The sequence below is a fragment of the Furipterus horrens genome, unplaced genomic scaffold, assembly GCF_987537825.1.
Source record: "Furipterus horrens unplaced genomic scaffold, mFurHor1.1.pri manual_scaffold_1, whole genome shotgun sequence".
In the NCBI taxonomy this organism is placed as follows: Eukaryota; Metazoa; Chordata; class Mammalia; order Chiroptera; family Furipteridae; genus Furipterus; species Furipterus horrens.
The window spans coordinates 107,502,662-107,529,505 of NW_028327171.1; the positions used below are offsets into that span (position 1 = coordinate 107,502,662).

At 48.4% G+C, this 26,844-nt stretch overlaps 1 protein-coding gene across 1 annotated transcript in view; it reads right to left on the minus strand.

Annotated features, from left to right (window-relative positions):
* The window catches only part of MYLK (myosin light chain kinase), a 186,335-nt gene that overhangs the window by 19,960 nt on the left and 139,531 nt on the right, over positions 1–26,844 (minus strand). The window contains exons 23-27 of the mRNA XM_090277598.1: positions 22,334–22,366; positions 22,127–22,220; positions 20,700–20,903; positions 12,140–12,357; positions 9,756–9,879 (exon numbers count right to left, since the gene is read on the minus strand). Coding sequence (XP_090133724.1) covers positions 9,756–9,879; positions 12,140–12,357; positions 20,700–20,903; positions 22,127–22,220; positions 22,334–22,366 — 673 coding nt within the window. The remainder of the gene's footprint in view (positions 1–9,755; positions 9,880–12,139; positions 12,358–20,699; positions 20,904–22,126; positions 22,221–22,333; positions 22,367–26,844) is intronic.

Sequence of the window (26,844 nt, forward strand, 5' to 3'; positions counted from 1 at the left end):
CTATCAATAAACCTTTCCTTACTCCAAACTTTGACGCTTTGAGTTTTGACTTTTCAAAGCATTGGGCCCGTGACCTTGGGTTCAGTGACAGCATCCCTAGGGCCTGAATCTTAACTGCCGCTTTATATGAACATTTCTAGGAAGATGAAGTAAATCGTAGTGCACAGACCTGTACGAGGCTTGGTCTACAGGAAGGAGCTCGGTCCATGACCACAGATATTATCATTCTTCTGTATATAGTTCATCCCCACTGCCTCACCAATGTATGATCTCAGGAATGGCTCATTTACCCGTAGCTTAAGCAGAATCAAATTCAAAAGGTAAAATATCTCAAAGGTGAATAGAACAGCTTTATGGCTCATTGGCCTCACCTCTCTCTTCTGAGCACTTCACTGTCACACCAAGTATCCACACTGCATCTGCCCCAACCTAGGGCTGGCCTCACAGTCTCACGGAGCCCCACCCACAGACGGGCCCCACTCTTGGTTTAATGTTCTGCTGTCATTATCTTGAACTTCTTAATAATATTTGAAATAAGTCACCTCACCATTTTATTTTGCACTGAGCCCCACTCAGACTCCATCTGAGCCCCATGAGATGAACCTGGGTGTTCATGCCATCAACCTCCCAAGTGAAGACTTCACTAATGGCCCTTCTCCCAAATGCGTATGAACCCATCATCATAAACCATAACACAGACCCTTCTGGAGCTGCTTTGGTGTCCAAGAGGCCTCAGCTAATGAAATACACCTGTACCTGAAAGCTAAGTTTTATAAAACAAAACCCACTGAAATACAATGAGAAAACCTTGACAGGTTTTACCCTCTGGTAAGATGTTCTGTAAAAAAGAAGAAAGCTGTTGTAATGTGAATTATCTCACCCTAATCAATAGATTTGTGTTTTGGTAACAGAGTTTTATAGATGGTATTAAAGTGTCTTAAAGCAAGACACTGATTTCTGTTTTAAGAATGAATGGAGATCATGCTTCTCAGTCACATTACAGTGCGGGGAGGGTGGGATTTCTCATCCCCTGAGTGTGAGCTGTTTCATACTAGTCCTCTCCCTCCTCAGTGCCCCACTTTCCCCTGTTTACACCAAGGGTACTGGGCTAGAATTCCCAGGGGCTCCTGGCTTTCCTATCTCTGCAGTCCCGTGTGAATTGTTAAAAAAAGAAAAAAAGGAATAACAGTCCCCAAACGGACTCATCTGACCTCACAACAGCAAACCAAGACTTAATTGTACCTTCGACCTAGTCCAGAAATGTAACCTTCGAACTGTCAGTCTGAGACTTCCTGACTAGCACTGCAGGGTAAACCCCCGCTGTCCCTTCCCCGCAAAGGAGAGGGCTGGCCCTGAAACAACCCCGTCTTTTCTTTTGCTGTGTATGAATTCTTTGCCCCACCCTCCTTCTGCCCATGAAACACCTCCTCCATTTTGCACAGCCGCGAGGTCGTTTCTCCTTTTACTAGATGGGATGCTGCCCAATTTCTGAGTTGTTCAATAAAGTCAATTTGATCTTCCAATGTACTCCACTGACTTTTTGTTCTTTGGCCGACCCAGTTAGCCCCATCATGGAGCAGCCAGACTCCTGCTTGTCAGCCGCCTGCTTCCTTTTGTTTTTACATTTTCCGTTTGAAACACGGAGCGGAAAGTCCTGTAGCACTCCAAAGGATCGCAGAAAAAGCAAATGGCCCTGCTGTGGAATGCTCAAAGGTTCCCTTCTGTGAGCCTCCTTTCCTAATTAGGAACTGTAATCCTGTAAAGGCAGGCCTTAATCTCTGTAATGGTCACAGCCAGGGTGAGCCTCCTCACCTCTGGCCTCTGGTGCTCCTCCCTCCTGGCAGCCCGTCCGTCTGAAATACCCGAGCCCCGGCTGGCGCCTGGCCAGCCTGAGCTCCCTAGCACCACTCTCCCCCATTAACGAGTATGTCTCTAAAATAAAACTTGGCATATATGCAGAGCATGATGACAAAGAGAGTGTTCTAATTTTAGTAATGCTGTTTCTGGGTGGTGGGATTTTACAGAATTTTTTAAAACTTTCTTCTTTGAACTTTTACTTTATTGGCAGGATTTTCATAAGGACTGTGCATCTTTTTATTAAAAAATTAACTCAGTAACAAACAGAATAAACTTAGCATTAAGAACTCAACCACTCACCTACTCTTCCTAGTCTTGCCTAGTTTTTAACTGAAGGGGATCAGAGTATACCACTCCAAAATATCGCATAAAGATTGTTTTGAGCTAAAGGCAATTCGCTTTCTGTCCTCTCTCTTCCCATCTAAAAGTAGGACACAGCCCTGGCTGGTGTGGCTCAGTGGATTGAGCGCCAGCCTGCAAACCAAAAGGTTGCTGGTTCGATTCCCAGTCAGGGCACATGTCTGGGTTGCAGGCCAGGTCCCCAGTTGGGGGCATGCAAGAGACAAATGATGGATGTTTCTCTTCTTTTCTTTCTTCCTCCCTTCCCTGCTCTCTGAAAAGAAATCTAAAAAAAAAAAAAAAAAAGCAGGACATAAGTTTCTCTTTGTTAAGGTGACATAAATTTCCATTTGTAGAGGAGAAGACTCTTACATGCATAACAAAATTGCTAACCCCTATTTACCACACATTTCCCAGGACCTCCTCACAACCCCTCTAGAAACCCCAAGCCCCTTTCCCTCACTCTAGCCACTTCTCTACAATTTATCACTCTTTGTTAAATTAGTACATAAGCTTCAAATTCTAAACGCCCCCTGAGTCACATTTCTTTCTCTCTCATGCATATGTACATAACTAAATCTGTTTTTCTTTCTCTTGTTGATCTGTCTTTTGTCAGTTTGATTTGCAGTCCCCCACCACTGAACCTAAAGGGGGAGAGCAAAGTATTTTCCTCCCCAACATAACCAACGGATTTATCTGGTTTTCAGCAAATTGTAATCAGTGTGGACAAGTTCTTGGATGTTCTTTTTCTTCACTGGACATGATCTTTCACCAGTGTATACAGAGTCTTCCTGCTCATTTCTAATGGTCAAATATTAGTCTTTGTGCTGATGAGTCACAAAGGTCATGACTGCAGAGTGTTCTAATTTCTCAATTCTTAATACCTTATTGCAGCAAAACTTTGCCCAGGGAATCTGATGTGGAGGCCTGCTCTGCTCACAGGGCAGAACACCAGGAGAGAGGAGGGTGCAGAAGTGCTTCTTGGACTACACTTTCTGCACGATGCCTTTCAAGTAGCAAACAAATGACCCTGCTGCATGAATGGCTAGGGGACCACACACCTGCTAGCAGAAATATTGAGTGCTTAGGCAGAGTTTGTCTTTGATCTCATTTTAGTTCAAATACCAAAGTGTGGTGGGAGATTTGAGAGAGTGGGCAGGTCTCACAGAGAGAGTGGGGTATCATATTGTGCAGTGGCCTAGGAAGCAGAGAGCTGCGGTTTAGTCATGCTAACCACAAGCCAGGAACCTGGTGTCAGAACATGGAGGCAGCTAGAACGCACACCTGGACTTTTGGTATATGCTAATCAACCTGGCCCTGGACTTAGCCGTTCCCAAAGGATATGCTGATGGATTTAGCTGTTTCCAAGGGATATGCTGATGGACTGAACCCATTCCCAGAGGAAATGGTAATGAACCTAGCCCGATATGTTAACTAACCTGGTGTGGGAGAGGGAAAACAATGAGATGTAAATGACCTACTGAATATGTTGATAAGCAAACTCACCCTCACTGAAAGGTGTGTTTCACAAGTATAAAAAAAGGGTGACTGCAGAAGTGTAGGCAGCGATTCCTACGGACCCGCGAGGAGAATCGGGAATCACCTTTCCTGTTTCCTTGCTCTGCTCCTACAGGCCGTTGAGTCAGTCTGGGAGTTGCCGCTCCCCTTAACCCCCTTCCCCCTTTCTTTGGTTCCTCAATAAACCAGTTATTTGCTTCCACAGTGGTCTCTGGGTGATTTCTCAGAGCAGGGCTGCCCTGACACCTGGACAGCCAAACCTATAGGCAGTGGCTGGGCCTGGTGTGGGCATGGGGTACCGGAAGGTCACAGAAACCATGTACGGCTCACTGGTGGAGAGGACAGGGCAGCCCTGGGTGGAGTTGCTGGCATCTTCTGAAGAGCCTGCATTCCAACCCACGTCTGAGTGGCACCTGGGACTCGGGCACTGGGATTCCTCCCCTGTTCACAGCTGCAGCTCCCAGAAGGTAGACAGTTGGGTATGACTCCGGGTTTCTGGCCCATGGTGGGTGCTCAGCAAATGAGCAAAAGTGAGAGGTGTGTTGCTGAGCCCAGTCAGGAAGACGGTTGGGAGGAGAAAGTGAAACAGTAATAGCTCTTCACCTAGGTCTCGGGGAGGGGAGAGAGAGAAGGAAGTCTGGAGTAGGCATGAGGGTTGGGCACAGAGAAGGGTTTTGGTGTCTCCACTGGCAGTGAGGGTACCCCAAGTCCTCAGGAAATAGAGGGGAGGGAGGGAGGAGAGGGAAGGAGGTCTTAGAAAATGGGCGGGGCTTAGAATTTCGTCCACATTGAAGCGTGGCCTAGGGCACTCCTGTCTTCTCTCCTCTTTCCTGCTAGAAAACAAACAGGTATTTCTAACACCAGGAGTCTTCAGGAGATTCACAAAATCTACTGTCTCTCTTCAGAATCAGGGATGAGAGGGAAGGGGGCCCCAGAGCCCTACCTGCTGCATCTCTACTGTGCCTGGAAAACCCTGGCTGGCAGTGGGGCCAGGACAGGCTCTGCCTTGACCTCCCTCAGGGCTTTGAGAAGGAGTTCCTCCAACAAAGTCAAAGAATCCACCAAGGCAGCACTGGCTCAACAAACATTCCCAACTCCCTGGCCTCTCCATTTCTCACTGGCCCCCAGAAAGGAGGTTCCTGTTACAAATGCAGAAGATAGCCCTGATAGGGGCTGTCAGACAGACAACCAAGCTCCAAAGAGTGGGACACAGGGTGCATAGGTGTGCCAGAGGACCTCTCTGGTGCTACAGCAGCAGCTCCAGATTTTTGCATAGCAGGAACTGAAATGAAGCCATCTGGCTGGCTCCAACTGTTGTTTTCAGCTCCGTGTGCTCTGCTGAGAGACCATGTGCTCTGCTGAGAGCCCTAGCTTGGGAGGGGATCTGCCAAGCCTCAATCCCCACTGTGAGAGCCAGTGGGGAAACATCCTAGAGGGCAGAGTGGTCCACAGGGATGGATGCTGGAGTCAGGGCCTTGTGGCCACTGCTGGAAATGTGCAGGGCTGAGCTGCACCCACACATACACCCCTCTCCCTGCCCGAGGCCCCTGTGCACACGACTGCAGGCTGGTGCCCCCTCACCAAAATGATCTTCCCCCATTTCAAAAGTTCTTCCTTATTTCTTGGTCTTATCTTTAAAAACAATCTAGTAAACAATATAACTTATTATCCAAATTACTATGTTTCTCCAATTAAAAGAATTTTCACTTTAAAATAAAATGCTCTTAGGACTTCCAGCCAAGATGGAGGCCTAGACAGACATGCTGGGTCTCCCTCCACAACTAAGAAGGAATACAACTACCTTAGAATTAGAGACAACCAGAAGTTCCAGAAAATCAAACTGCATGGAAGACCAACAAACAAAGATATAAAGAGGAAATACTCATCCAGACAGGTAGGAGGGGTGCAGCGGGGGCAGAAAGGACACGGTGTAGTGGCAGCAGTGGTGGAAAGCACAGTCACACGTATTAAAAAGTGAGGAGGGACACCTGGGGAGCGTTCCCAGCTCCTGACCAGACTGCACAGCTCACAGTCCCAATGCCAGGGAAATTCAAGCTTCATTGTTTCTGACTGTGCAAACCAGGGGGGGTTGGGGCACAGAAAGAAACTGGCAGTCTCTCAGCATAATCTGCTTGTTTAAAGGGCCCCCACAGTCCTAGAACATCTTCAGACCCACCCACCTGGAAACAACAGCCAGGGCAACAGCTAGAGTGGGACAAGTGCCTGGAAAAGAGGCAAACTGAGCAGGTGGCATTGTTCCCTCATGGACCCCTCCCCCACATACAGCACCACAACGTGGTGAAACGGGTCGCCCTGTACTGACAAATACCTAAGGCTCCACCCCTTACAACGTAATGGGAGTGACAGCTCTACCTAAGACACAGAGGCAAACATACACAGGAGCCAGTCACGATGAGGAGATAGAGAAGTATGGCCCAAAAGAGGGAATGGATCAAAGTTCCAGTGGGAGAACTAAGCGACGAGGAGATAGCCAACCTAACAGACACAGAACTCAAAACACTGGTGATAAAGATGCTCACAGGCTTGACAGATATGCTTGAGTACGGCAAACGCATAAGGGAAGAAGTGAGGGCTATGCTAAGTGAAACAAAGGAAAATCCACACAAAACCAATGGTGAAGGAAAGGAAACCAGGGTTCAAATCAATGATTTGGAACACAAGAAAGAAATAAACAGTCAACCAGTACAGAATGAGGAAAGAAGAATTGAAAAAAAAAAAACGAGAAGAGGTTTAGGAACCTCTGAAACAACTTTCAACATGCCAACATTCGAATCATAGGGGTGCCAGAAGTAGAAGAGGAAGAACAAAAAATTGAAAGCATATGTGAAAAAATAATGAAGGAAAACTTCCATAATTTGGTGAAGGAAATAGACATACAGGTCCAGGGAGCATAGAGAGTTCTAAGCAAGCTAGACCCAAAGAGGACCACATCAAGAAACATCATCATTAAAATGCCAAAGGTTCAAGAGAAAGAGAGAATCTTAAAAGCAGCATAGAAAATCAGAGAGTTACCTACAAAGGGATGCTTATTTGACTATCAGCTGATTTCTCAAAAGAAACTTTGCAGGCAAGAAGGGGCTGGCAAGAAGTATTCAATGTGATGAAAAGTAAGGACCTACAACCAAGATTATCTATCCAGCAAAGCTATCATTTAGAATGGAAGGGCAGATGAAGTGCTTCCCAGACAAGATAAAGCTAAAAGAGTTCATTATCACCAAGCCATTACTGTATGAAATGTTAAAGGGACTTATTTAAGAAAAAAAAGATCAAAACTATGAACACTAAAATCACAACAAACTCACAACTATCAACAACTGAATCTAAAAAATAAAACCAAAATTCAACTAAGCAAACCAGAATAGGAACAGAATCATAAGTATAGGGATCATCTGGAGGGTTATCAGCTGGGAGGGGGAAGGGGGAGAAATGGAGAAATGGTGCAGGGATTAAGAAGCATAATTGGTTGGTACAAAATAGACAGGGGGATGTTAAGAATAATACAGGAAAGGGTGAAGCCAAAGAATTTATATGCACAACCCATGGACATGAACTAAGGGGGATGGGACTGCTGGGTACTGGGCAGAGGGGAGCAAAAGGGGGAAAAAATGGGACTACTGTAACAACATAATCAAAATATACTTAAAAAATAAAAATAAAATGCTCTTATGATCTAGTAATTCTAGTTCTAGACTATATATATCCAACAGAAATGCATAAATATATTCACTAACACACATGTACCAGAGTACTTGCAACACACCCACGTAGACTCCATTCAAAAGCCCATCAGCATGGGAGGGATACCTAGGTGGGATGATGCTCACTCAGTGGGCAGCACCGGGAACAAGCAGACTGCAACTGCTCACAACAATAGCAATGGATCTCACAACCAGTGTTGAGCGAAAGAAGCCAGGCATGTCTTTCTGTGTGATTCTGTTTATATCAAGTTCAAAACTAGGCAAAACTAATGCATGACATTAGATGTGAGGAACATCTGGGGTGGGGGGGAGAGTAACTGAGAGGACCCTGGGGCCCTGTTAGTGTTTGGTTTATGATCTGAGTATAGGTTACATGGAAAACTTACTGAGCAGTCTAGTCACTGCTCTGTCCCTGACCAGCAGGGAGACCAAGGGCCCTAGTTGACCCAGGACTGTCCTTGCTTGAACACTAACAGTCCTGGATCCTGGGAAACTCGTTAATTCTGGGTAAACCGGGTTGGCTGGTCACCCTCTCAAGACTGTGAGGAGTGGATAGCCACGTGGGATTCCTTGGCCCTGGTCATACCCATGCCAAATGAAGATCGCATCCCTGCCATGACCCACTTCCAGGCTTGTTCTGAGGGTTCAACAAGAGCCCATGTGAAAATCCATGGCTACAGATGATCTCAATTCCACACTAGTGAGGAAACCAATAAAGACGGTGAGGCAAGTCTCTTGATGACTGCAGAAGGACTCAGGGACCAAGCCACAACCCAGGACAGCTGAGTCTAAACAGAGTAAGCTGACCAAAGACTGTTTCTCAAAATTCGGGGGTCTCCCCCAGGACCGAAGATCCCGTGTGAGCATTGTCCAGCCTGGGGCAGCCCCAGAGGGGCAGGCTAGGCCCCACTGCCTCATTATTCCTTATTTACCAAGGAGCCAGGACTCCAGAATCAGGTGTGGTTTTCTTTATTCAACAGCTCCCTTTTTCCTGAAGGGAGGCTGGAGAAGGGAGAGGCAGGAAACGGCTTCCTGGCCAGGGGCTTCTTCTCTGCTGCTCTGGTGGAAGCGATGGTGGTGGGGGTGACATCGGGTAGGGAAGAGGATGACTCTCTGGGGTACAGAATCTGTGATACAGGTTCAGCCGAGGGAGGCTGTGCTAACAGGCCATGGTGAGAGTAAGACCCCTGAGCATGTGAAAAAGCCATAGCGCGCACCAAAGCATTGCACTGAGGCTAAAGCTTTGGCGGCACTGGTTCCTAAATCTGGCTGTGCAGCCGAGTCACCCAGACCCATTTATCACACTGGGGCTGGAGACCCCGGGATCTAAGAAAGCACCCTGAGAGAGCCTCCTCATATTTTCAAGGCGCTTAATTTTTCCTTTTGCTTTAATAACAAAATTTTTTTTTTTCAAAATGAATTCACGCACATCTACGCCTTCTGGGCCACTGTCCCATGACAGCATGCTGCCACACAAGTTCAGGGGCTGCCTCTGAGGCCAATGACTTTCTGCAGCTGGGACCTCAGAGATTAAACCAACAAGATCCCACCAAAAGGGTGTGTTCTAGAGCCCGGCACCCAGAGCACAGTCTGGACCAGCGCCGCCAGCAACCTGGACCCTGGAGAGATGTGGATTCTCAGGTGCCCCAGACCTGCTGAATCAGACCCTCCATCTAAAGAGGCCTAAGTGATTCCTGCCTGTTGCTGTTTGTGAAGCATGGGTCCAGGTCACTAACCTCCTCTCTTTTTTGTCTAGCATTGTTAACTGAAATGGCTTTGAATTTTCTACCTGACTTGCCAATTCTAATGACTGTGTTGGCTTTTTGTTGTCTGTTGGCCTCGCTGAAGGCTCTGTCATCAAAAGTGCTTGTCAGTCAGTCTATATACCAGACTCAGAGTCTGCAGTGAGGATGGGGTGCTGTCCTCTGAAGACAATGATGGTGCTCACAGGAGATGGGCACCTGGGCTCCCTCCCTCCTTCTCTATATATCTACCTACACAAGTGAAGGTAAATTACATGGTACCAGCCACATTCCACTCTCCTGAGCAAAGGCCCCAGGCTGGCCACATCAGGGATGGTGAGGGGCCTGGAAGGCAGATTCTGGTGTGTGGAGCTAGATGTCCCCATAGAAGTGTGAATTAGGCTGCTGACCTCATGGGAGCACAAGAAGGGCAGGTCAGGGGGAAAGGGGGAGCCTGCCACCCTCCTGACTCTAGGGCAGGCTCCCCGTCATGAGCCACCCTGGCCCCTTGAATATCAGGGCAGCCTGGGGACCCTCCTGTGAGGCTCTCTGCCCCCACCCCCATGTACCCGAGACTCACAGGATGTAGCAGATGACCCCGATGCTCCACATGTCTGTTGCATAGCCAATGGGCTCATAGTTGATCACTTCAGGTGCCACAAACTCTGGGGTGCCAAAGAGGACCTTCAGAGACCCTGCATTCTCTGTAACCAGGATGGAGGATGATCAGTTGCCAGAACACTGTGGAGCCCACCATACACAGATACCCTCATTGGTGTGCCCAGGAGGGACAGACAGGACCTGGCCCTCAGCTGCTCTCTCCTCAGAGAATGGCACAGACACTGGCCTCCCCACTCAACAAGTGCAGCAACGCACCAGTGCGACCGACAAACCGAACCTTCCCCTCAGAAGTCTTCAAGGGGGTGGGGTAGGGCAGAAGAGGCTGTTAACGCCCCTTCCCCAAATGCTCTTTCCTGGGTCTGTCTCTCCCATGAGCGCCCTGAGGCAGGGGCTGTGGCTTGTGCTTGATAATAAATAATCTCTAACAGCCACTGTGTGCTGCTATAAATCCTGCTGCCTGCTTTACAAGAACTTTCTTTTTTAAACAAACTTTCATTAATTTTTTTTTTTTTTTTTTAGAGAGAGAGAGAGAGGAAGAGGGGGGAGAGAGAGAGAGAGAGAGAAACACATCGATTTGTATTTATGTAATTATTGGTTGCTTCTTGTATGTGCCCTGACTGGGGATCAAACCCACAACCTTGGCATATCAGGATGACACTCTAACCAACTGAGCTACCCAGTCACGGCTTACAAGGACTTTCCCATTTACTGTAATATTCTCGACAACCCTAAGAGGGAAGTATGACCCCCTATGCTCCTGAGGAGGACAGGGAGGCCCAGGGAAGTGGCATAATTTACCCACCCAGTTAATAGTGGTGATTAGGACCTAAGCCCAGGAGGCCTGACTCCTGAACCATGTCCTTCCTGAGGATAACTGGGAAAAACCTTAACTCCAGGGTGCTGTCTCTGAGTCATACAGGACAAGAGGTGTCCAGAAGTATGCATATGGGTGCCATCTTCCGGAGGACTTGTCAGCCGTGGTTGTGGTACACCTTGGGCCTGTGTGCTGCATCTGGTCATGTTTAACTACAGAGCCCACAACAGGTGTTCTGAGACAAAGCACTAAATGGCTCTCAGACACGGCAGCTCTGCCCCAGCTCCAACCTGAACTCTTCCCGCTCCATTTTAACCTCTCCCGTTCTCTGGTCCTTGATGGACACCCCGTCCCCACGTATCTCCTCACGGAGGGAGCCTGCCCGTTGTGTTCCTTGAGCTCTGACACTGCTAGCTCCCCAGGCCTATTGTGCCCTATTTGTTTAAACTGTCAGCGGTTCCTGCCCAGAGGCAGGCTGTGCACAGCAGCGTGGCCCCTACACCTGCCTTCAGTGGAGAGAGCGGAGCAGGTGCTTTTGCCCAGCCTCGGGGCACTGGTCCGGGGGAGCCAGAGGCTGGCAGGACCTCACTCCCTCACTTTCCTTTTTATTACCCACATGGCCTCAGCAGGGACCCGGCATCCTGACAGAAGATTCACCAGGCAGGCATTAGTTCCTCGCAGGGCGGTGAAAGAAAGGACAACTCATGTCAGCCCTCAGGCCCCTTGTGGACAAGGCAGTGGTCAGGGGGTGTAGAGGGGAAGCCATTTCCTCAATTCCTGAGATATCAAAGAGCTACAGGCAGGGTGGTGGAGGCGGTGAGTGAGGCAGACGATCACCCACCAAAATGACCTCAGGGCTGGGTGTGAAGGCCTCAACCACCTCCTGCAACCTCCCCACACTGTGCAGGGATTGCAGATGGACTTCAGAAGCCTGAACTGGGTCTGGGGTCCTTATTCCAGCCTCAGCACTTTTTCAGCTCTTGGTGGGACCTGCTGGGCAAAGCTGCTGTGAACCTCATTTTCCTACTTTATTAATTGGGGCTCATAAAATCTGCCCTGCCTAGAGAATCAAACAAGAGAAGACATGTGTGAAAGTGCCTGGAAACTCTATAGTAGGATGCAAAGGGGAGGAAGAACCATCACCAAAGTGAGTTTTGCTGCTGAAGGCACCAGAGTGAAGACTCTAGAAGAGGGTAACAACACCAACAGTAATAAATTGCTACATAGTGCTTACTTACCACGTGGAAGGCACTGCACTTATCACTGTACCTACATCAACTCATTTGATTCCCAGAACAACTCTGTGAGGTTAGTCCTACTATTATCCCATTTTACAGATGAGGAATTTTGAGACTTAGAGTCACATATCTAGTAAGTGGTAGGGGCAGGATTTGAACCTGAGCTGTCCCCACAGTCTCTGACTTTAACTTCAATACTGTGCAATTCCCTCTCATATGCAGTGTATGGGACATGGCCATAGCCACTGCTATGACATGTTGGTGACAACAGGAGAGGTGAACTGGACTTACCCAGCCTTCTGGCCAGACCGAAGTCGATGAGCTTGATGCTGGTGCCTGTCTTGTTGACACACATGATGTTCTCGGGCTTGAGGTCTAGGTGAACGATGCCCTGCTTGTGGATATACTCCACCCCCGCCGAGATCTGCCTCATGTACTGGATGCACTCTCGCTCCGTCAGCTCAAAGTCCTCGTCAATGATGCGCTCGAACAACTCACCCCCCGACACGCTGGGGGAACAGAAGGAGGCAGTCAGACCACAGGATTACAGAGCCCAGGCTGGCAGAGAGGCTGGCCACAGGCAGCATGGGGAGACTGGCAGGAAAGCCCGTTGTGTGGGGGTGCTGGGCACTTTCTGCAGTTCCCTGAGTCCCAGGCCACTGCCCTGTTACACTGGTCCCAGTTTTATAGTGTGCGAGGAGGGCCCAGGCCTCCTGGGTTCCTGCTTGGGGGGCTCTGCCTGCGCCCATTGAGCTGTTGGGGGATTCAGGGAAGCACCTTGGCTGGGTAGTTTCAGGGGTGATCATGAACTGAGAGATCCAGTAAAAGAGTAACCGCTGAGCAGCTTCCATTCCCCAAACAACTATACATATATAAAGACTCTTCTGTACTTGAGTTGTCTTTTAGTCTTAGACAATTGAAGCTTAAAATAATAATACAGGCACAGGAAAATATCTTCAATAATGAGCCTTGGCAAATTCACTGACTGTAACCTACTGTGATTGGTTTGCTCCCTCTGGCTAGAACTGTAGTATCAGCTTATTCCTTCCAGCCTTACCTAACTTGCACGCACTACTGCTCTGGCTGGCAGTGCAGAACATTGTTCCTGCTTGGATAGGCTTTGGGTCCTGGTCCAGTGTCTCTGGGACCCACAGAGCACATCTTCTGCTAAGGATGGCTCCAGAGCCTGCAGCCAGCCGGCATATCGCTCTTCAGTGCAAGTTCATGGCCTTACTTCTTGAGCTGCAAGGGTCCTCTCTCTTCCTCTGTCCCACCCCTCTGACCCGCTTTCCTTGCTCACTGCTCAGAGAGTTGAAAGCATCAACTTGTTAACTTTTATAGCATCTAGACATTAATAAGCTCTCTTCAACAATGATCCATAGGCCCGCTGGCTGGACAAGGCTGGGTGGGCTACATTCTAGGCTAGGCCTCTTCCAAGGGCCCTCTTCTAAGGGGTGTCATCATGAAAAAGGGGAAAAGCTGAGTTTGAACTCTATCTTTTAAAAGCTGTGTGACTTTGGGTGAGTTTCTTTTTCTGAGCCTCAGTTTCCTTATCTGCTCCTACCTCATAGAATTGCTAGGAATGAAGGAATCTTCATATAGCATCATGCCTGACACACAGTAGGTGCTCAGCACATATTAACTCCAAGTGGATCTTGTCCGTGACCCCTGAGGTAGAGACAGACGGGCGCACCAGGGGGCGCTGCCACCACAGCGTCTCTCAGCCTGGCCTCTTTCACCACATGACAACAACCACATGCACTTCTGGACTGGCTAAGCTGGGAAAGATCCTCTGTGCTGTGGCCGCTGGGGGGCCCTGGAACAGAACTTTAGAAACAACCAAGACGGTGGTCCGTGGGTGACCAGCAGGTGGCGCCAAGCCCTCCATGTCTATTGCTCTCCACCCAGGCTCCGGGTCAAACTAATCTCTCTGTTCTTAGGTCACAGGTGATTCTGAACACCTCTGTGCCTCAAAGAGTCAGAATAAAGAGCACCACCTTGCAGGGATGCTGTGAAGACTGAGTGAGTTAATACACCTAAAGTGCTTAGAAGAGTGCCTGGCACATAGTAAGCGCTTAATAATGTCAATTATTTTTTTTTTTCATGTGCATTTGAAAAGAATGTATATTTTGCTGCTTTGGGATGAAATTCTCTGAAGGTATCCATTAAATCCATGTGATCTAGTGTGTTGTTTAAGGCCACTGTCTCCTTGTTGATTTTCTGTCTGGAAGATCTATCCATTGAAGCCCATGGGGTGTTAAAATCCCCCACTATGACTGTATCTGTTGATCTCTCCCCTTATGTCTACCAAGATTTGCTTTACAGGACTCTTGGCCAAGAAGGAGGCCTAGACTGACATACTCCGTTTCCCTCCAGAACTAAGAAGGACTACAACTACCGCAAAACCAGAAATAACCAGAAGTTCCAGAAAATAAAGCTACATGGAAGTCCAACATATGAAGTTATAAACAAGTGGTGTTTGTCTGGATCGGTAGGAGGGGTGAAGCCGGGGCAGAGAGGTTAAGCTGTGCTGGCAGCGGCAGCTGCAGCAAAGGGCGGTGGGACTGCGGTTAGCATAGACACCTGTATTTAAGGGGAGGTGAGAAGTGCCTGGGGGGCACCCTTGGCTGCAGACCAAACCCATCAGCTCGCGATTCCAATGATGGAGAAGGCAGACCCCCATTGCCTCAGACTCTGAGGCCCAGAGGGCGTGGGGACAGAGGAGGAGGCTCCCGGTCTCTCAGCAGAGAGGGAATGGCAGGAATCCATCTTGGACCTCTGCCCACACACAAAGCGCCACAGTGTGGTGAGAAGGGTTGCCTGGTAGTGACGAGTGCACGGGGCTCCGCCCCCTATAGCGTAGGAGGCGTGAGAGCCCTGCCCAGGAAGCAAAGGTAAACACAAAACTGTCAGCATGGCACAGATCATGATAGAGACCCCAGTGACACAACTGACCAGACAGCAAATATATGATCTATCGGACAAGCAGATAGATAATCTTCCTGAGGCTCAGTTCAGAGCTATAGTTATAAGAAAGCTTACAGACCGAACAGCAGATCTTAAACAAGACAGGGAAGGAATTAAGATTAGTCCTGCTGAAATGAACGAAAACACATATGAAACAAGTGGTGAGGGAAGGAAAACCAGGATCAAATCAACAGATCAGAACATAGGGAAGGAACAAACAGTCAACCAGTGCAGAAAGAGGAAACAAAAAGTGAGGAAAATGAAGAGAAGCTCAGAAACTTATGGGGCAGCTATAAGGGGGCCAACAGTCGAATCATAGGGTTGCCAGAAGGTGAAGAAGAAGAACTAGAAATGGAAAAATTATGTGAAAAAATAATGAAGCAGAACTTCCCTAACTTGGGGAAGGAAATAGACCCACAGGTCCAGGAAGCCCAGAGAGTTCCAGATAAACTGGACCCAGGGAGAACCACACCAAGACACATTATAATCAAAATGTAAAAAATTAAGGACAAAGAATCTTAAAAGCAGCAAGAGAGAAGAAGAGAATTATGTACAAAGGGGTCCCAATTAGACTATCAGCTGATTTCTCAAAGGAAACTCTGCAGGCAAGAAGGGACTGGCAAGAAATATTCAAAGAAATGAAAATAAAAAACAGCCACGATTACTCTATCCAGTGAAGCTGTCATTCAAAATAGAAGGGCAGAGAAAGTGCTTCCAGGACAAGGTGAAACTGAAGGAGCTCATTAGATCCAAACCACTGTTATATGAGATGTTAAAGGGACTTGTTGAGAAGAAGGAGGATCAAAACTATGAACAATAAAATGAAACCAAAAACAGAAGCTAGGGAATTGAAACAAAGGCAAACTAAGTAGGCAACAAGAGTGGGAAAAGAATTATAGGTATGGGGAACATATTGGGAGGAGGTCAGCGGGGACGGGGGTGGGGGGAAAGGGAGGGAGATGATGCAGGAATTAAGAAGCATAGTAGGAGGGAGTGGAGTAGACAGGAAGATGTTGAAAAGAACTATATGCACAACCAATGGGCATGGACTAAGGAGGGGGACAACTGGAGGGAGGCGGGGTCACTGGGTGGAGGGGAACAAAGGCAAAAGAAATTGGGACAACTCTAACAACATAATTGATAAAACATAAAAAGAAAAGATTTGCTTTACATATTTAGGTACTCCTATGCTGGGTGCATAACTGTTTATTAGGGTTCTATCCTCTTGTTGGATTGTTTGCTTTATCATTATATAGTGACTTTCTCTGTCTCTTACTAGCCTTTGTTTTAAAATCTATTTTGTCAGATATACACATTGCTACCCCAGCTTTTTTACCCCTTTTCATTTGCATGAAATATGTTTTTCCATCCCTTCACTTTTGGTCTGTGTAGATCTTCTGTTCTGAGATGGGTCTCTTGAAGGCAGCATATATATATATATATATATATATATATATATATATCAGCTACCCCTATGTCTTTTATATTTTTAGTGGATGATTCCAAGTGTATAAAATGTCTAGAATAGGCAAATTTATACAGACAAAACATAGGTTAGAGGATACCAGGGCCAGCTGAGAGAAGGAAAGGCGGAGTCATTATTCAATGGGTACAGAGTTTCTGTTTGGGGTAATGAAAAAGATTTGGAAGTACAGCTTCTGCACAGAAGGGGCAAGGACAGGCTATAGCTGAAGTGGCAGCTAACGCCCATGGAGCCCTTGCTGTGTCCTGGACACTCTGCCTGAACTCTGCAATCTCATCCAAAGATAGACTTAGGTGCCACTTCGAAATGGCTGCATCTGGTCTTCAGGAGACACTTCAGCCTCTTGATCAAAAAGCCTCAATGAGTTTTAAAAAATATTTTTATGGTGGTAAAATATACATGGCATGCAATTTGCCCCTTTAAGCATTTTTAAGTGTACAATTCAGTGGCAATAGATACACATCATACCCTATGTCATTTAATTGGAGCATTTAAGCCATTTACATTTAAAGTGATTATTAATATGTATATATTTATTTCCATTTTATTCTTTTAAGTATGTTCCTCTGTCATCAACTTCTTCCTCCTTCTGCTTTTCCTCCTTCTTATTTATCTATTTATCTATTTATTTGTTTATTTATTTATTAAAGAACCAGTAGGAGCTTTTGTTAATGATACAGGCTCCCAAGCTCCACCCCTTGGAAGGGGCCTGAAGATCCACGTTTTAAATAATTACCCCAGCTCATTCTTATTATCAGACAGACAAGTTTGGGAAACACTGGCTTACTCAATTACCACCTCTGAGAGGTGAACTGAAATTCACATCCTCTTGATAAGTCACACCCAATTGTCCCAAGTGAAATGATCTTTTCCTCCCTAGTTTCCATAGCCTTGCCTCTGAACTTTTTTTGTATCAAGTCTGCCTTTCCTTAAAGTTGTTTGTGAACATGTCTGAAAAAGGTCTGGCTCATATTTAGAAACTTATTTATGCCTGGAGATGTCTGGCACAGACAAGGTGCCCCAAAATGTTTGCTTTTAAATGTAAGATACTCAGAAAAAGCAGTGCCCTTGGGAACAGCTGAGGCAATGAGTGGGAGAACTCAAAGTCATGGAGATAATTACTGCTGCAGTTCTAGAGGCAGCCTATTCAACAGATGTTCAAATAGGTCCAAACCTATTCAAATATATTTTTATATTTTGAAAACTACCCCTGTGTTCCATTTTCTAGGATGAAAGGGGCTACAAAAATAGGATTAATGGTTCTGTAGGTTTCTATTCAAAACACCCAAGACTATGGGTGGAAAGTATTGTCTGGAAAGAAGCCACCACCCACAGAGGTGGGAGAGTGCCAAGGCCAAGACTGGGTCAGAAGAAATGTGTGCTTCTAAATTAACAGTGAGTAAGTGAATGAATAAATGAATGCATACCTACTACTTACTCCCAAGGGATCAAATTTATCCCCCAAACTGTAGACCTCACCAGCCTTCACTGACAGCTAGAATGAATGGCACTTCAGGAAACTGACCCTCTAACTCCTTATCTCAAGGAGGCAGCTGGATGTCCTTTGATACATTTTGCCAATGGTGGCACCAAGGTGAGATGGGCTGTAGGTGACTGAGCCTAAGCTGTACATCTGCTCCAGTGCTCAGGGGCCCACCAGTACTTGGAATGTCCCAAGTACTCTCCAAAGGACAAGCCCAGACTGCAGGCCAGAAGCCTGGAGGAACTGCAGTCTCAGAGCAACACTGCTCCAGTGATGCAGGCTTGTCCTGCTACAGAAGTCAGCAAGGCTGAAGACACTGATTCTGACTTCTCACTGCATCTGAAGCGGCTGAACTGAGGGCTTGGACCCTGGAATACATATTTCCCCTACTTTCTTATCAGGCACTGTCCTTCTCTTAATCCCAGTTTCTCCATCAAACAAGGGGAGTAGCACATTGTACTACTGAACTCCAACCGCTGTGCTCTCAGAGGCCAAGTCTGTTTCAGCTGGAAGGGACGTACAGATCAAGTACGAATCTGCTCCCTTTTCTTGGGTTGAATGCCCACCCGGGGGCCAGCTCTTACCCCAAGTGCAGGCGAATCCTCTGGCATCTGTGCTTGGAAGACTTGCTCCTGTCCTTGGGGGGAGGCGTGGGGTAGAGGGATGAAACCCAGACCACAGAAGCCTTCTTACATTTTCTCCTAACATTTTCCATCCAGCTTGCCAACTCGCGATTCCAAGCTAAGTATGGTATTCTGCCCACAGGGGCTGCTGCCCGGCCTTACCCAGGCTGGGCTGCCTCCTTCCCCCATCCCTGCATGCCCTCGTGAACTTGCTCATGGTTTAACTTCTTAAGATAAGACATTTATTCACATGCCCCCACATGTCCACACTGCCTGCACCAAGCAACCTGTTCTAGAATAAATGTGAGAAGCTGCAGCCCATGGAGCTATGGTGAGGGTGAGGCCACAGACTTGTCTTAATCTTATCCTGAAGTGGAGATGTAAGTTTGAGTTTGGGGCTGAAAACAGAGTTGAAGAAATGAATAAAGACTTTCTTTGAATCTTTTACAGTTCCCCAGAATTTTAGAACCAAATAGGAGTCTAATCCAAATATCTCTCCTACTAGAAGGATTTAATAATCACAGAATCACTGCTAAACAGCAATAAAACCTAGATAGAACCTAGTAGGGTGTTAAAATGTTCACAAAATAATTTTCATTTGAAAAAAGACCAGGTTACAGAAAAAGTCAATGGTCATACTGTTAAGAACTCAATTACAGAGCACTGAGCCCACTGTACGTTATTCCACTGAATCCCCACATTATTCATGGAGCAGTTTATAGCCTTCTTTTACAGATAACAAAACTAAGTGTTGGCCTAATTGAATAATTTATTCGAGGTCGCACAACAAGTGAGAGGCAGAGTTGGGGCTGAGGTGAGATTTATCGGACTCAAGTCTGTTCTGTTAACTACTACGCCTTCCTGAGGAACATAAACTGAAAGGAACACACCAAAATGTTTTCAGAATGAGGGGATGGATTCACACCCCAAGCTTAGGGCGCCTCCCTGCCCCCGCTTTGCCTGGGAAGGGAAGTACAGATGTTGCCAGCACCCCTGCCAAAGAACTGAAGGCCCTGAAGCTGGGGAGGAGCAACTCAAGGATGCTGTATGCAATTGCACAATCTCTCTCAAAATTTCCAGGGCACATTGACCCAGCACTGCCACACCTCTGGGAACTTGTACAGAGGCACACAAGCACGAGTGAAAACTGCTTGCTTGTAAAAGCAAAAGCCTGGACACCATCCATTCTCCTGGCGAAGGACGACAATAAGCTGTGGTACATGCATGTGTGACATCACATGGAGCAGGGAGAGTGGGCAAGCTCACCGGCTGCTGATGCAGGGTTATCTCCAAGAGAAATTGTTGAACGAAAAGAAGTATAGAATCATGAGTACAAGTTACCTTTGTGTTAAAAGGTGAAAAAATACGAATATATATTCTATACACTTGTATTTTCATAAAGAAATTGGAAAGATACAGATAGAACCAATAAAATTGGTTCTTGGTGAGGGGGGGTAAGGAACAGGGTAGATGGGGACAGGGGTGGAAGTGGGATTTTTCATTGCATATGTTCTTACAGTTTTTGATGTGATAGTATCATATATTAGAAACAGTCAAATTAGAAAAAGGAAAAGAAATGCTTAAAAATACAAACACTGTGAAGGACATCTGGCTTACTGATACCAGTATGTGCATTGGTGTGTGTGCGATTTTAAGTGTGTGCATGTGTGTGTGTGTGTGTGTGTGTGTGTGTGTGTGCAAGCCAGCTGCTCAGAGGTGAGAATGAGGGACTGGGACTAGAGAAAAGACTGGAACAGGAAAGCCTTGGCTGGAGGTCATCTGATGCACCCCCTCCCCACGTACAACCCAGCACAGAAGTGCTATTGTTTGGTGAGTGAGGAGTTGAGGAAGTGCAAACAAGCGTGAGCGGGGCACGCAAGGCACAGCAAGGGGACGGAGCAGGGGCTACACTCCTGCATTCTGAGCTCCAGGCCTGGTCAGGAAGCTGTTCTGTCCCCTGTTCTACTCTAAAGTCACCTCCAGACCAGAATGCCCCTGAATGAAACCAAGGAGCCCTTCCACAGGGAGGTGAAGGTGAAACGCAGGCATGGGTCCTCAAAGATCTGCCTGTTTGTTGCGGAAATGAGCAGGGAGGGGGCATGTGGTCAGTGGGTCAGGCCCAGCGCTGTGCACACAGCTGTTCTGAGTGGTCAGCACCCGACCATACGGGCTGGTGAGTGTCTCGCATATCACTCCCCTGCTTGCAGCAGAGGGGCTGGGGTGGGGCAGTCGGGGAGGCACATGGGGGGCTCCCAGGCCCACGGCTCCTGGGCTGCTGGGCAGTAGGCTACTCACATCTCCAGGACCATGACGATGTTGGCCTTTTCTTCAAAGGCATCCACACACTGGACCAGCTTAGGGTGATGGAGGCAGTTCATGATGCTGATCTCCTCACGAATATTCTCTTTCTCTTTTGCTGAATATGCCTTGAAGAATTTTCCTGCCCAGACTTTTCTAGTTTTCTTTTCTACAAGTCGAAAGACCTGTCCAAATTTCCCACTGCAAATGAGAGGAGAGAAAAGGCGAACTTAGCCAAGCTTTCCACCAAATGGGGGTCGGCAGACTATGGCCTGTGGGACAAACCTGGCCCACCTGTTTTTATAAAGTTTTACTGGAACACAGTCATGCCCATCTGTGTGCATATTGCCTATGGTTGCTTTTGTGCCTGAACATGAGAAGGAGTAGCTGCAACATAGACTATATGGTCTGTAAAGCCTAAAATATCCATTATTTGGCCCTTTATAGAATCAGCTTGCCAGCCCTGCTCTAGATCTATGAAGTGCGTTTCTAATACTGCAAACCTACTCTCTCTTTATCACTTGTCAACCTTAGCCTGTGCCCGGCCCCGCATCCCCCCCGGACACTGGCCAGTCTTGCTGCTCTTTCAGGATGTCGCGCCCTGACGAGGCCTCAAGCCCGGCTGAAGGACTTCTCTCCTCTGCCCCACAGAGGGACCCATGGAGCTGGGTTGAGAAAGTCTTCCCTGAGCAGCCACCTTCCTTCCACTCCGCCCTTCAGTATTGTCCCCAGGGGATAGCCCAGAAGAGCCCTGCTGCCCACTGTGGGGCAGGGGGCTGGGCTGGTCCTCGGATACAACTTCCACTGATGGGCAGGCCCCTCGCAGACACTGCTATGACGTTGAGAATAAAAGCTGAGCCCCACTCCTTTTCCTTCCACCTCCCGTGCCCCTCCAGGAATAGTGTCGGCAGGAGACAGGCAGCTTGGGGTGTTGCTGCTGGAGGGGATAGCATGGCTGCGACGAGGGCCCCAGGGAGGAGGCTTCAGAGCAAAGAGTGTTGGTCAAGTTCATAAAGTGAGTCATGATGGGCTGCTGTGCATTTCAAGGGGTGCGTTTTACTAAAGAACTAACACTGGAATTGCTGAAGTGGGCTCTGATCAGGCTTGACTGCCTCCTGTGGATCAGATGGTGGGATCCTACAGACAGTCCCATGCAGACCCGCTCCAGGAAGGGCTTGCCCAGGCCTTCCACAGAGCTGGGCCAGTGCAGAACCACGCAAGCAGCTCCTGCAAGAGTGTGGGGTGGCTGACGCTTCTGGGGAGTGCCGACAGGGTCAAGCCCCCCTGATTCTGCAGGAATGTCATTCAGTCTGCGGAGTTGGCAAAACCCAAGAGGGAACAGGAAGACAAGACTTGGAATCCAGCTGTGGGACTGTGCCACACCCTCACACCGGGAACCGAAGGGTGCTTCCCACTCCACTTACGATCCTAGTCTCTCTTCGATGTCGTAGAAGTCAGACACCTTCTGTTCGGTATTGACTGTCACTGTCCGGTATTCAACTTCAGGCTCCTTCTCGTCTGCAGGGTGGGGGTCAGGGTGGGTGTGAGCCATCAGATCCTCTGCTCACCTCCTCCCACCCATAGAGCCCACCCTAGAGCCCACCTGAGGGCAGGGGGACCGCTGCACTCACCGTCATCTGACACCTCCACCTCCTCCTTGGGCTCTGGGGGTAGACGGGAGGGACCGAGAGAGGAATGGGTGATTAGTACTGAAAGCCCACTGAGAGCCAACCTGCTGGGGCCTGTCAGGCTTCAGAGTCCCAGGCACAAGACCACCAAGCCCAGAGCCCTGGACATCGTTCTGTGGTCAGTCAGTTCACACTGCAACAGGGCCTTAGTCCTCCTCACCCCACCAGCCCCCACCCTCCAGCTCCCACCTCCACCCCTTCCTCTCTACCCTCATGGTCCCTAGACACACCCTTCTTCACATTTCTGCTAGTCCCTCTGACTTTAAGAACCTACACACAATCGTGACAGTCTCATTCTGCTCTGCTTTGAAATTCAGTAACTTACGATTGCTACTCATGTCAAAACGATTTATCCATTTACCGAACTTTTTTTTACCAAATATCGGGCCATTTACTGTGGGCATACAAAACAAAATACACAGAGGTATAATATCTCCCTCTTTCTTGGAACTTACAACTTACTCGGAGAGGCAAAACCTCATTTACTTGAAATATCCATGACAAGTGTTATACAGTCAAGCACATGATACCACAGTACACAGTGGAAGAAGGTGACACAAAACAGGTCACTTATAAAGTCAGAGCAATTGTTTTGAGAAGAAGTAGTCCTTGAGGTGTGATTTAACGGAAATGACAGAACACAACGAGGAGGCGGGTGACATCACACAATGAAACTGGCAGGGGCTGGGGAGGTGTGGCGAGGAGGGACAGGAGCGGCCCGGACTGGCTGTAATGGGGACGTGTCAGGACTGAATGAGGGGGTGTGAGGAGACACACAGGTGTCCAGCAGAACACATGCGCACTCCAGGCTTGCCTTTGCCTTGGCACAGGTGTGCCTTTGGGGCCGCTTTGGCTTCTTGACCTCATCTAAGTGCCTTTCCCTTTCTGGGCCTCCCTCTAGTTCCTCATGTGTAAAAGGAAGGGATTATATTTTTAGGTGAGTTCTGGGGTCCCTGACTAGCTCGAGATGCCATGCTTTCTAATGTGCTTTGTGTCCCTTGGCTGTGATGTGGGCTGTGTTCTGGCTGGCAGGGGAGCCCAGGGAGGTTCCTGGGAGACGGACAAAGATTTGAGAGAAGTTAGACAAGGGAGTACACGGAGTGAAAAGGTGCAGATGTGTGTGCGCATGTGTGTGACTAAGATTTGGGGAAAGGGTGTGATTTGCTGAAGCTCCCCGCAGAGCAAGACGAGGAAAGGAAGCACACAGCGCATGGATGACGTCCCAGGAGGGAGACAAGAGTAGACGGCGCGGAGCGGTTGGTCAGATGCTGTGCAGCCAGAAGGAGTTGTGTGTGAAGGTACTGAGCTCTGTGCGCTCCACAACTTGCACATTTGTGACGGAGGTGTGGGTAGGGGGGAAGGTGCAGCTCACATAGACAGTGAGCCTCTCTACTAAGCTGGCAGAACAAATTACTGAACCCCAAACAAACAGTGAGAAAACAAGTAACATGGTTCTTTATACAATATAAGTAACCCTTGCTGAGAAACAGAAATTTGAGGGAGTTTATAACCATATGACCAGGAGCAAGAGAGCCTATGATTTGTTTAGAGTGCTTAAAATGCTGTTGATGAAGTATAGTTAAAAAAAATTAACGTGAGAAGGATTCGGAGGAATATTTTGTCCCAGAAAGGAAAATGCTGTGAAAAAAATTTAAAAGAAAAGAAAGACAGGACTCTGAGATTAGTGAACTACTGCCGTGGGCAGCAGCATGCTGTCCCGGGGGAAGCGTGCACTGGCCACAGGCAGGTGTTATTCCTCTGCCACAGGCAGAGCCTGGGGTCTTCTGCTTTTGGAACTTTGGCTGTTGGCACTTGGAAAGTCAAGATGGAGCAGGAGGAGGTATGGAGGGACATTGAAAGGAAGAGCTACTGTGCGAGGATGATCAGAAAAGATTAGCCAATCTGGTTGGGAAAGAACTCCAAAGCAGACATGATTTTTAAAAAATCACAATTGCCAAGGGTGAGATTAGGGTTACAGACTTTTATGAACTCATGAATACTGTGACTCGAGAGAACAATTTAGTGTCATACCTCAGTTGGAGGAAGGCTGCAGGCATATGGAACTCATATTTCAAGAGGTAACAAAAGGACAAAAAGTAGGTTCAACAATGGTAATTTCGAATAGGACTTCAAGGGCAGTAAGAGATTCAAATCAATTCAGCAATCATTCATCAAGCACCTGTGGATGCCAGTCACTGGACTGGGTCTTAGACACAAAAGAAAAGTAATAACATTTCACAGTTAGGGAGGCCCATTGTCCTGACCCCTACCTGAGACAGGGGTGTGACCTGCTGAGGCACACCTTGTCTCTCTGTTCCATACACACGTGCTGGCGTAGAATGAGCAGCAGGATGAGAGAGAAAAGAAAACAGGCTTTTTTTGGCCTGGCATCTTTCAGAGGAACCGTCTACACCTTCCCAGTGAAGGGGGAGCCACAGTGCTGTGAGCCTCTAGGGGCTTTCCAGTGACCTGTCGCCTTGGGGGGACCTCGCAGTGAGCCCGGCGTAGGGCATGTAGCTGGAGACCTGACTGCTGCCAATCGCTCTGACACCAGTTAGAAACCGAAGAGTCAGCCTCTTACCCTCACCACAAACACCGAACCTGCTCCTCCCCTCCTGCCTCTCTCCTTAGCAATCAAGATGCAGAATGCTTTGCTGATACTCTAATTGTGGGGACCTAGATCCTTCTCAGGGAATCCATGCCCCCCTCTCTGGCTCACTGTTATAGTGCAGTCTTCCCTCTGTGTGGTCCTCAGACCAAGGGTCCGGGCTGAGACGGCTCCCTTCCCCCTTTTCCTTCCCGTTCTGCTGCGGTTCTATCTGGGGAAATGGCCACAGGTGAGCAGCAGGGGAGGAGCTGGGGAAAGACACAGTCCCATTAGCCAACCTCCTCAAGGTGACCACTTTGTTTCCATCTCTCTACTAAGGAAGGAGCTATATTGCAGTAGGCGGGACTTCAATAAAACAGTTAGAAAATCTTTTCAGAGAGAGCAATGACATCCAAGAGCTAAGTGGAAGGACTATTTGAATGATGGTTCTCAGATGTTTCTGCAGACGAATGAGCCTCACTGCCCTGGGGAGGGACTTGAGAGAGGACAGATGAGCACTCAAGCTCCTCACAAGGCACTTGTCTCCACAGCCCTGGACAGAGAGCGGCCACGTGGAGGTTGAGGGCTATTTTCCACCCATCAGTCACTAGAGGGCACCCCATAGCCAGGGAGGGCCTCTGTGGCCTGCACGGCTGTAGGCTAGGACAGGGTTCTCGGGCCTCTCAGGCTCTGCATCTCTAACTGCCCCCAGCATTGCAAGGAAGTCCCAACGCTTCAAGAAGCCTTGTTCATAGCTGTTTGTTAACAACTATTGCATGACAGAACAAATTAGCATCAGGAGCAGGGACAGAGTGACTGAAGAGTCAGGGTGGGAATGGAGATCTAGACCTGGATGGGACAGGACAGGGCAGCGGTGTAAAGGCAGGGACTCTGTTTACTCAGCTTTGGGAAGACAGGAGGGGAGCTGTTGAATTGGGGATCCTAGTCAGAGAAATAGCTCTGGCATAAGGAAGCCACTGAAATGCGGTGGGGCCCCTAAGCTTTGTCCTCCATCATAACCCCAGGGTCCGGCAGCAGCACTTGGAACAAGGAAGGGGGGAGGCCACACCGGGTGAGAGAATGCCAAGTGAGGCCTGGGTGCCAGCAGGGGTGGAACTGAGAGGTCAGGATGAAGCAGAGAACTGAAGCTGTAAAGGCAGAGGCAGGTGCAGCAGTGGTGGCAGTGGGGAAGGGGTGAGCCAGCATGAGTGGGGCTTAGTGAGGGAGGGGTAACTGGCACTGCCTTTTTGATGACCAACACCCCACTGGCTCCACAGAATGACCTATCATAACCACCTGTCCCATCTCTCCCTTTCACACGCACATACGTGTGCACACGGGCACCCCACTTCTCTGAGAGCCATTTCCCTTTTGAAGTAGCAAGCGATGACCTACCCAGGTTATAACTGTTGAGCATCTGAGCAGTCAACAGAGGGGTTCACTTGGAACCCTCACCCTGTACGGCACCTTCCCACCCGCCCTCGATCCTCTGACCCTCAGGCCTAAGACTGGCCCACTGTTCTGCCCTCCCTCGATTCCCCCCAATAATCCATCTGGGCCTGGGGGTGGGAACAGCTTCCAGTCTGGAAGTCCTGGATTGCCTATCCTCTGGATTGTAGGCAATTTCAACATTTCCTTTAGTCTGCTCCCAGCCAGGAGGGGCCCCAGGAGGAGTCTGAGGACCACAGAGAGGGGTTAGCTGGCTGCAAGGAAGGAGGGAGACGCCACCTACCCAGAGCCAGGAGGCCCCAGCCACCCTTCCCTGTGGATGTCCTGCAGGCCTGGAAGCTGCAGTACTGGCCTCTAGGAGCCGCTCTGCACCGCATCTCAGGTGGCCGCTGGTCCTCTGCGTTGGGGTCATCAGGGA